The 9968-nt window shown below is 51.5% G+C and overlaps 1 protein-coding gene and 1 long non-coding RNA gene across 4 annotated transcripts in view; one reads left to right on the top strand and one right to left on the bottom strand.

Annotated features, from left to right (window-relative positions):
- Window positions 1-527: 527 nt before the first annotated feature.
- Window positions 528-4573, bottom strand: LOC110354722 (uncharacterized). Its single transcript, XR_002406948.4, has 3 exons — window positions 4093-4573; window positions 3781-3933; window positions 528-1324 (listed from the first exon to the last, which is right to left on the bottom strand). It is a non-coding gene; the product is annotated as an uncharacterized lncRNA (long non-coding RNA).
- A 138-nt stretch (window positions 4574-4711) lies between these two features.
- Window positions 4712-9968, top strand: part of FGF9 (fibroblast growth factor 9) — a 28012-nt gene continuing 22755 nt past the window's right edge. The window contains exons 1-2 of one of the 3 annotated variants that reach the window (XM_038175265.2): window positions 4712-4982; window positions 5729-5992. In XM_038175265.2, the coding sequence (XP_038031193.1) occupies window positions 4841-4982; window positions 5729-5992 (406 nt within the window). In that variant the 5' untranslated portion in view covers window positions 4712-4840. Of the gene's footprint in view, window positions 5993-9968 lie in introns of all 3 variants that reach the window. The other 2 variants (XM_072032677.1, XM_005031210.6) reach the window with 2 other exon arrangements.

Here is a 9968-nt window from a genome sequence, read left to right as displayed (position 1 = left end):
AGTTCTGACACTGAGCTGTGCCACAAGCACTGCTTGCCATGAGAAGGCCTCTCCGGGCAGATGCATGAGCAGCAAATGTGATTTCTTCCTCTTTTCTCCTTGCAGTCATTGCCACTTTCACTCTTGAGCTGGAGGGACTTACAACATCAGTTAATTCTGTGTTAAAAGCAGCAGGTATGAGCCCTGTACAAGTACATACATCAGAGAAGTTTTAAACATATTTGGTGGTTTTAACACTTTCATCACTTAACTGCTTTCAAGTATTGCCTACAAATACATTCCAGGAGGCTGCATTAGTATCTGTGTCAATGCACTGGACTGAATCTGACTAATAATGACATTATTTTTTTTTTTTACTTAAATCAAAATACCTTTAAATATGTAACCTTATAGCTTACTTCCTAGGACAGCCCCAAAGATCATATTCTGCCATGCTTATTTAATGTAGGCTCACTGATTCCCATATGCAGCAAAATACCATAATGGCATAAGAAGTCCGTGTCATATACCCTGCTGAGGCTGTGTGCATGCTGTCACTGATGCTGATGTTTTAAACTGCATTATATTCTAAACTGCATTATGTTTTACGGTCCTCTGATATGAAAATTTGGTGAACTGAGTGTACCCCATATGAAATAGACCTTTCCATGTTTCTTTCTGGGATTCCAAGATTCCAAATTCTTTTTTTTTTTTTTTTTTTTTTTTTTTAATGTGTACTCTTACTTTTTTCCTACCAATTCTGAAGTGAAAAAGCAAGAACATTCTTCTACATCATTGTTCCTAAGCCTATGGGCACTTGTTATGTTAATCCAATCAACCTGAATTGCATGGCTAATAGGTTTTCACGAATATTTTATTTATTTCCAGGTAACCCAATGTTTTATAATTATGTGTTTCAGTAACTTTTCCTTGCTGGGATGACAAGAGTTTTCCTTGGAGAATTAATCTGTGCAGCTGTATTAATAGTTTAATGCCCTCACCATCCTTTCTGGGGAAATGCTGAATCACATGTATAGCACAGCAGGTGGGATCCATCCAGTCCTATCTAGACCTCTGTCATGGAGAAGTCTCTATCTAATATAGGTTCCCTTCATACACTGGAAAGAATTAAGCATCTCTAGTGCATGAGTCATGTCATCCTAAAGTAGACGCCTAGAATAGGTCAGATGATTTGTGCCCTAAAATTGCTCCTATTTCTCTGCATTAAAGAACAAGTAATCTAGATCTAGTTGTCTCCACTGTAGCAGCCTGATGTGAGGTGAGATAAATTACACTCTTGTCATCTTCGGGTTTATATCATGCTCCCGAAGTATCCTGAGAATTCCTGTTTGTAAAAAAAAAAAAAAAATGAAAGTAATGTTACATTCTGTACTATTTTCTATATATCAAAAGGCAGCTTTTTAAAGTTTGCTGACTCAAGGCTTTTTAGTAAAATTGGCAAATGCCATGTGTTTCACTGGAAAGTTGTAGAACCTCTTTTTTAATAGTATAAATCTTCCAAGTCTTCATCTGCAGGGCTTGGAAATAAACAAATTAGTTATATTGTAAGTCTAAAAAAAGGATTCTGTACTTTGGGTGAAATTATGCAATCTGAAGGAAAGAAAAAACAAACAAACGTTTTACAGCAGGCTGATTTTTTTAAAAATGACACTCAACATATGATATATGAAGAGCTCTTGTTAAGTTCAATGGGTTGGCAGAGTACAGGTAAGACAGTAAAAAAAAAAAAAAAATCATGACTGTAAAGCTTGCCAGAGGTGTCGCATCAGTGTGGTGCATGTGAGGAGAATGTGTGCCAGGAACTACTTAAGAAATGCAGGGTTCTTCTGACCAGCTCTGCTAGCAGGAGTTAAAATCCTGCATAAAGCTGATGAGTAAGCTCTTGATGACTCACTGTGGCAGATGCAGTCTTTAATTCCAGGAGGGTATAAGGGAAGTGGGTGTGAATCTCTAGTTGAGGGGAGCTAGGGATGTTCCTGCCTCCGTGTCTTGGGGATAAAAGTGTAGGTTTTTAATACAGCCTGAGCTATCAGTAAAGCCATACTTCTGTAAGGGGTAAGCTTGACATTACACATCACACATAGATTTTATGTGAAGCAGGGTTGGAACACCACCTACTCACAGATGGGTATAATTTTGGGGATGTCCTGCATAATTCATGTGTGGCTTTGATACTTATGAGTAATTCAGACATCAAAGCCTCAACTTAGATAACACTTTTATAACACTAAACTTCCTAGAGCCAATAATATGTGGGCTTTCGTTTGAGTTCCTTAAAAAAAAAAAAAGCAAACAACAACAAATAAAACCAACTCTACCAATACTTCCTCCTTACCTTCAGATATTTCTCATAAGGTATGCTGATCTGAAGTACAAGACAGAAAATTATGAATCTTGGGCTACAGAGGCTACAGAAAAAAAAAAATCCTTATTGTACTTTTCACTGGGACTACAACTGTAAATTTTAAGGCACTGGGAAGGAGCGAGGCTGTTTCCAGAATGAGCAGCACCAGACAGCAGATAGCAGGCCCCTTGGTTGCTCTGCGGTAAGCTCCTTTTGCTTTGCCAGTGGCGCAAGCCTTCACTTCTCAGCAGCCCAATTTCCTAACAAGCAATTTTATGTTCCCTTCCAAGTTACACATTATGCATGGAAAAAGCTTCCCATTAATAACCATAAAGCTCCTTTATTGTTCTCCTTCAAATCTCCTTAAAACTTCCTTCTGCCACAAAACACTTGTCATTGGCCAGGCCTGTTGCTTTTTATTCTCAATGCTGCTTTCCCCTTATCCTTCCCCCATGTGTCTGGGGTATACACCTGTTGTCTTTCATCATGGGTTAAGATCATAAGCTCTTTGGGCATAGACCATCTCTCTGATTACATGTGTCTACAGTATCCAGCACAATGGGACTGTGATCCCCGAGCAGGGGCCTCTGGGTACTGCCGTGATCAAGTTGATAAAGAATAATGATTTTTGACATGGCGAGTTCTGCAGTTTTTCCCAAGTCATTCTGCAGTTGTTCACACTGATACATCCATTGTGTGTGTGAGAGCAGTGTCCTTAAACCTGATATATAGGGAACATGACCGGGGAGCGCTGAGTCCCTCCTGACGTCCTGGGTCTGGGGGTGCTGGCCTGGTCTTACACGTCGAAATGCATGGACTGATGTGCAGCAACTGTTTCTTCTGTGGGTTTGTGTGGGGCTAGCGGGATGGGACCCTGCTCTGATGCTGCTGAAACCCATCTTTCAAATAGTAATAGTGACCGATGGAGGGGAATGAAGGGCAGGTGGCTCGTGTGCCACTGGCGTGGGGTTTGCCTGTTCCCTGCACACCCCTGGGGATTGAGGACACAGCCTGTCCCTGCTGCGGTTCCCCCATGGACATGGGAACTGGAAGTCTCCATCCCTCCTCTTAAGTGTTAAGTCACGGTGGCAAGTGGAGGGCTTCCGAAAGGCTGGGAGCTGGGCTGCTGGCTTTTGTGGTGGGGAAGGCCAGGAGAGCCTCTCCCTCTGCCGCATGCCCATCCCGCAGGAAGACATGCGGAGAGTCAAGTATTTTTAATTAACCTCCTTGCAAAGCCCTCCTTTTCCCGAGCTGCGTTTCCAGCCTCCACCGGGTGACCTTCCTGGGCCCCGCCACCTCCGAGACGTGCAGCATCATTCCCACCGTGCAGTCTCTCCCCCCAGCTCCCATGATATTATGTTTCTTCCCTTTCTCTCCCTCTCTCCCCCTGCAAAAAAAAAAAAAAAAAAAAAAAAAAAAAAAGAAAAAAGCCTGACCTCAGGTTTTGCATTGAATTCCGGGGGGCTGCGGGAGCCGTCCTCTCCCTCGGTGCAGCCCCTGCATTGTGCCCAGTCCTTGAGCTCTGCTCGAGCAATCCTTCTGGAAAGGCAGGAGACCCTTCTGTCGCTTTGCTAATGAATGCAGCTATACTGGAGAGCGGCAAAACAACAATAACATCAATCATCGGCATCACGAGAAGAAACATAAATCCTCTTCTTTCCCCCCCCCCCCCCCCCAATGCCCCCCACCGGCTCTCTCCTGGCGGTTTTAAATAACTTCTGCTTGCGGGAGGAGAACACTTTACTTACGTCTCGGCGCCGTGGGGATGATTTTTCCTCCCTGCCTCCCCCCGATCCTCTTCTCCTTCCCCTTCACCCTGCTCGGAAGGACTTGTGCCCGCAGCGCTTGGGGTTCCCCGCGGCCACAAGGGGCATCCCCCAAAAACTCCCCCCCGAGCCCCGGTGCGGGGGCACAGCGGGGCTGCAGGACCAGGGGGGCTTCAGGATCCCCGGAGAAAGGGGCTTTAGGATCCCGGGGACAGGGGCTTTAGGATCTGGGGGAGAGGGGTTTCAGGATCCCGGGGACAGGGGCTTTAGGATTGCGGGGACGAGGGGAGCAGGAGGGGAGAGGAAAACCGCGCAGCGTGATCCATGACCATGCCTCCCCCCTAAAGAAAAAAATTAAAAATTAAGAACCCCCCCCTCCCAAACTTCCCGGTGACCACGCCGGTTTGACTTCGCACCCCTCTTGGTGCAGGGGCTCAACGGGGGGCTGCAGCCCCCGGGGGATGGATGGAGGGGAGGGGGGCTGGGGGCGGGCGCTGCCGAGGGCACCCCCGGGAGCTGATCCCGCAGCGGGGTGACCCCGGGGCACGTAGCATCCCCCCTCCCCTTCCTCCCCCCCAGCTTTCATGATTTCTTCCCGAGCCCCTGCGCTGCCGCAGAGCAGTAAGTGCCCGGCGCCGGGAGCGCGTCTGTATTGCAGCAGGTAGGGCTGAGCGCTAGGACCTCGGAGAATCCTTCCAGCAGCAATCAGGACTACCTTAAACCCAGCCCAATGCCTCTTCCTGCGCCACTCTGCGTGCTGGATGGAGATCCACAGTCAAGAGCTGCAGCTCAGTGCTGGAGTACAACATTTCACAGGGAGCCCTGCAGAAGCAACACCTGTTTCGAGCCAGCCAAGAAAGGCACAAGCACTTGTATGTTGCTGCTTTGCTTGTGGATCGGCAATAACCCTAAACCAGTGGACATCTGCTGAGCCTCCTGAGAATTCTGGATAATAGATTTGGACGTCAAAAGTTTTATATTTTTAATTTTTTTGTGCCTTTTGCCTTTTTTTCCTTTCCATTTTTTTTTTTTTTTTTCGGATTTATCTCAGCCAACAACGTGAGATTTCCCCCCTCCCCCTTTGCAGGATTCATGCTGATGTATGCAGTCTGTTATAGAGTAAAAACAGCGCATGCCTTTCTGGAGTCAGAATCCATAAATCCTGACGTAGCCTGTGCATCTTAAAAAAAAAAAATCCCTATAACGCCTAGGTATTTAAGTTGCTATGGTCATTCTTATCTTAAACCAAATGGAGAAACTACGGATTTTTTTCTTTATTACAGTTGGATGGGCTGAAGACCTTATTGCTTGCTAAGAGCTGGGGATATATGCATTTATATAGATATATACATCTATATGTTTATAAATATGTCAGTGTGTGAGTATAAAGTGGTGGTTTCTTAGACTAACTGGTTTGACCTTGAACCTGTACCAGTCAAAACAGAATATTACTTTTATTTATGCATTTAATGGATTGAAGAAAGAACATTTTCTCTGTAACTGCGCTAGGGAGGGGAGAGGAGTGGAATATACCTAATCTTATATCTCCTGGGTTTGGCACCATCATTATTGTTTATTCTTATTCTCTAAAAGCAGAATCTTCTGATGGCTCCCTTAGGTGAAGTTGGGAACTATTTCGGTGTGCAGGATGCAGTACCCTTTGGGAGTGTGCCCGTTTTGCCGGTGGATAGTCCGGTTTTGTTAAGTGACCACCTGGGTCAGTCTGAGGCAGGTGGGCTACCCAGGGGGCCTGCGGTCACGGACTTGGACCATTTAAAGGGGATCCTCAGGCGGAGGCAGCTATACTGCAGGACTGGATTTCATTTAGAAATCTTCCCCAATGGTACTATCCAGGGAACCAGGCAAGACCACAGCAGATTTGGTAGGTATTATCCTTAACCCTTTAGGGGTCATGCGATGAAATTATGTGCTCCAACTCCGGGCGGGGGGACGGCGGGGGGGAAAGGGGGTGTCAAGCGGGAGGAGAGGGGGTTTGCGACGGGGTCTGAGCAGCCGAGGGGGAAAAAATGGATGGGGCCGGGGCCGGGGCCGTAGCCAGGCGGCACCGCCGCAGCGGAGCAGGAGCCCTCGCCAAAGTCGCCGGGTGCTCGGTAGCGGTGGTCGGGGGGCTCCGGGGTTCGCTTCGGGGCCGGGAGGGGGGTGGTGGCGGTGGTGGCGGTGGTGGTGGTGTGGGGGGATTTTTTTTTTTTTTTTTTTTTTTTGCTCAGGAAGCAGCAGAAATTTTCTACGGAACGCTTGCATTTGGCGAGTTTAAAGGGGTTTTTAATCATTAACCACGCCGATTTCAAACGCCCCGAGTTTCCTGAAGGGAGTGGCTGTCGCCCTGTACGCAAATGAACGAGGGCTTTCCTTTCGGTTTCTCTCCCCATCACCACCTGCCCCGGTGGCAGATCCGGCCCCTGCCCGGGCTCCCTGCGAGCAGCCCCCGGCGGCGGGCGGCCACCGGCCGGCCTCGGGGCTCGCAGCCCCGCCGCAAAACGCTCCCTGCCCGCTGCGAGCCGCCGGGGGACCGGGCAGGGTGGCTTTTTCTATTTCTGTGACTCAGCAGCCGGGGTTGGAGGGCTCCCGGCTCCGCGCCGCTTCATTCCCGCAGCCTGGCTGCTCGGGAGCGCACGGGCACGCACCCACGGGCACGCACCCGCGAGTCCGGGGGGGGACTCCCCCACCCAGCCCCGGCAGCTTGCAAGTTCCCTAAAGCAGCCCGCAGGAGCCGATTCTTTTTTTGGGGTTTTAAGGAGGGGTGAGGCGAATGCACCAGGTTAGCTAAGCCGCGCTCCCAGCTGTTGGAAGGAGTTAACTTGGGAGCGAAGCAACCTGACAGCGCTTACACTCGGTCGTAAAAACAAAGTCCCGTGGTGCTTTTTATTTTTATTTATTTATTTCCCCCCCCCCTCCTTTGCCTTTTAATGCCAGATGTTGAACCCTATCTAAACCGTGTTTTATTGCTCGGTGAAGCTGTTTAGATAATGCCGGTGTTGCAGGGGGATGATCGCGAAAGGGCGCAGAAAGGAAGAGGCGTGGGGGGGGGGGGGGGGGAAGGGAAAGACAGGGAAGGGGAGAGGAGAGGAGAGGAGAGGAGAGGAGAGGAGAGGAGAGGAGAGGAGAGGAGAGGAGAGGAGAGGGCTGGGGCTCGCATGGTGGCAGGTTCGTCCTCCATCCCCCGCTCCCTGCCACCCTCAGGTCGGCTCCAGGCTCTGCCACCCTCCCCCGGGCGTGCTGGGGGGAGCGGAGGGCACAGAAAGTGCGGAAAGTGCCGGGCGGAAGGGAAAAGGCGGTGGCGTAGCGTGGGGACCGGAGCGATTCGGCATCAAGGCTTATTATTTTATTTATTTTATTATTATTGTATTTTTTTTTCCGAGACGCTGCGAATAGCCGCAGGCACAGGTTTCCCCCTGCTCGCTGCGGGCTCGGGGCAGGCTCTGGGGAAGGGGGGGTCCGGGGGCTGCTGCGGGGGGGTCCGGGGGTGTGGGGGGGCCGCCGGCAGCAGGTGTAGGGCGGCGAGCACCGGCAGCGGGGGCTGCTTGGGGCCGGCACCCCCGGGGCCCCGCCGCCGTCCCCTGTCCCCCCCCCTCGGGAGGAGGCCGCCAGCTGCTGCCCCCCTCCGCAGTGACCGCGTTATTCGAGGCGCCCGTGGTTAAAAATGGCTCGCCAGCCGCAGTTGTAGGGAGCTGAGGATGCCGAGGGGCAGCTCCCCCAGCCCTGCAGCGCTTGGGCTTTAAATAGATTCTTTTTCCCCAATCCCTTTGCCCCCCACCCCCAAATCCCCTCATATGGGAGCACCCCGGCGCTAACTCCTCGCCCAGGGGGATGCTCGCCAAATCCGTGGGATGCGACGGGGCTCCGGAGCTTCTTCGGGAGCGGGGAGGGCTTTTTGTAGCGTTGTGTTTGTCGGGAGGTCACCGGTTAGCAGCTGCTATTTGGGTTTCGGTGATGGCAAAGCCTCGCGATTCCCCTGGGAAGCTCCCGCATCCATCCCAACGCCGGAGCTGCCCGGGGGAGAGGGAGCCAACTTGGTCGCCTCCGAGCTTGCGAGGGGAAACCTGCGGGGGGGGGGGGAAGAGGCTAGAGGGAAGTTTTCCTCCGGGAAAATAAGGAGGACAAAGAAAAGCCCGGGGGGGCTGCAAGGAAACTCTGCTCGGGGCTCTGCCCGGTGGGAATCCCCCTCCCCGCACACACACGCACACACCTCTGGAGAGACATCAGATAAGAGTAATTCTTTTGTGATGCTATGTTGGATGCGTGCCGATTGCATACAATAAACCGAGCCATATTGTGTGTCTATACTCGCCCGGCTCTGGGAGCCCTGGCATTTCGCAATGCCTGCAGCAGCAGCAAGATGTCCATCTCGGAGGGAAAAGCTCCCCGGGGGAGCGCAGCCTGGTGTCCCCCCCCCCCCGCCCCTCCATGGAAAGCGGTCGTAGGTGATCAAAGCCTTATCTCTGCTAGGTGACAAAAGAAAATTCTATTTATTTATTTATTTATTTATTTGATGCAGTCTCCTTTCGTCTAAGGGCATTTGCCACACAGTGGAGTCATTGTAAATTCAGGAACTCTGTAACAGCGGAGAGGCGTGCCTCTGTGCGTCAGCACAAGTACTGCATGCACAGCATTAAAAAAAAAAATAGGAGCATGCAGGGAGGAGAAAAAAAAAAAAAAGAGCTTGTCAGCAGGTGACCTCCGCTCCCCGGGACCTGCTGCTGCAAGGACCCGATGCGTTCATCAGCTGCAGGAGCCGAGCAGCCGCCCGTCCTCCTGCCTCCCCCATTGCCCTGCATGGCTCTGGGGGGGCTTCAGCACTGGGCGGGGGGCCTGCAGCCCCCCTTCTGCCCCCCAGTCCACTGCTGGATATGGGAGGAGGGGCTGCTTCTGCCCCCCAACAACCCCAAGCTTTTAGGCTGTTGGGAGATACGAGGGGCAGGTTGTAGGGAGGCAGTTTTTTGGGGTGGGGGAGAAGTGCCCTTCACTCAGCCTCTGGTGGGGGTGCAGTGGCAGCAGTAAGCAGAGGCTGTGGTGCCCCCTAAAAAGGGGTGCGCTGGGGTTGGGGGCTCACTGTGACAGCCTAAATGTGAAACAGGGCCCTGCTGCCCCTGGGGGAGCTGTGACCCTCTGTGTGCAGCCTGGCCTCCCCATGGGCATCCCGTGTGGCAGTGGTGACAGCAGTGATAGGCGGGAGGAATCACAGCTGGGGGCTCTGCTCCAGCTGAGCACCCAAATTGGGGTCTGGAGGGGCCAGGGAAACCCCAACTCTGCTCCCAGCTTCACTCGGTATCACCCTGGCCCCATTTGTATTTTGCTGGACTGAGGGCAGCACGGCCCTGCCTCTGCGGCCTCCCTTCCCTGCGCTGGGCACCTTGCTGCTGCCTCTGAGAACCCTGCAGAGGCTGGCAGAGGTCCTTGCTTGCCGTACTCCTTGTCATAACTGGGGCTTGGGATGCTGAGTGGAAGCTATGCTGCTTCAATCCGGCAGCACAAAAAGGGCCTATATATAGCAAGAGACAAAAATGTGCAAAGGGCGGAACAAACCACAAAGGTCCATCGTTGGGAAGATGCTCATTGCTTAGAGCTGAGGCAAATGTGTCCTGTAGCTCTGTGTGATGCCAGAGCTCAGTGGGACAAAAGTGACAATTTCATGTGCTGTAAGTGACCCGTGGCAGGACTGGCCCTACACGGTCAGAGGGTGGTGTCCCGCTGGTGTCCAGTCAGGTCCTGAGCTGGGGCATGCAGCAGAAGAGGCTGATGGGGATATGCAAGGAATAATTTTCCCTCAAACTTTCTTCCTAACCTCTTTGTGGAGCAGCGGGTCTTTGCCTTTAAGTGGTTTCATTAAAGAAATTGTC

Source organism: Anas platyrhynchos, chromosome 1, assembly GCF_047663525.1.
Source record: "Anas platyrhynchos isolate ZD024472 breed Pekin duck chromosome 1, IASCAAS_PekinDuck_T2T, whole genome shotgun sequence".
Classification (NCBI taxonomy): domain Eukaryota; kingdom Metazoa; phylum Chordata; class Aves; order Anseriformes; family Anatidae; genus Anas; species Anas platyrhynchos.
Note: the sequence above shows the minus strand (reverse complement) of the source record. Positions and strands in the feature narration are given on the sequence as shown.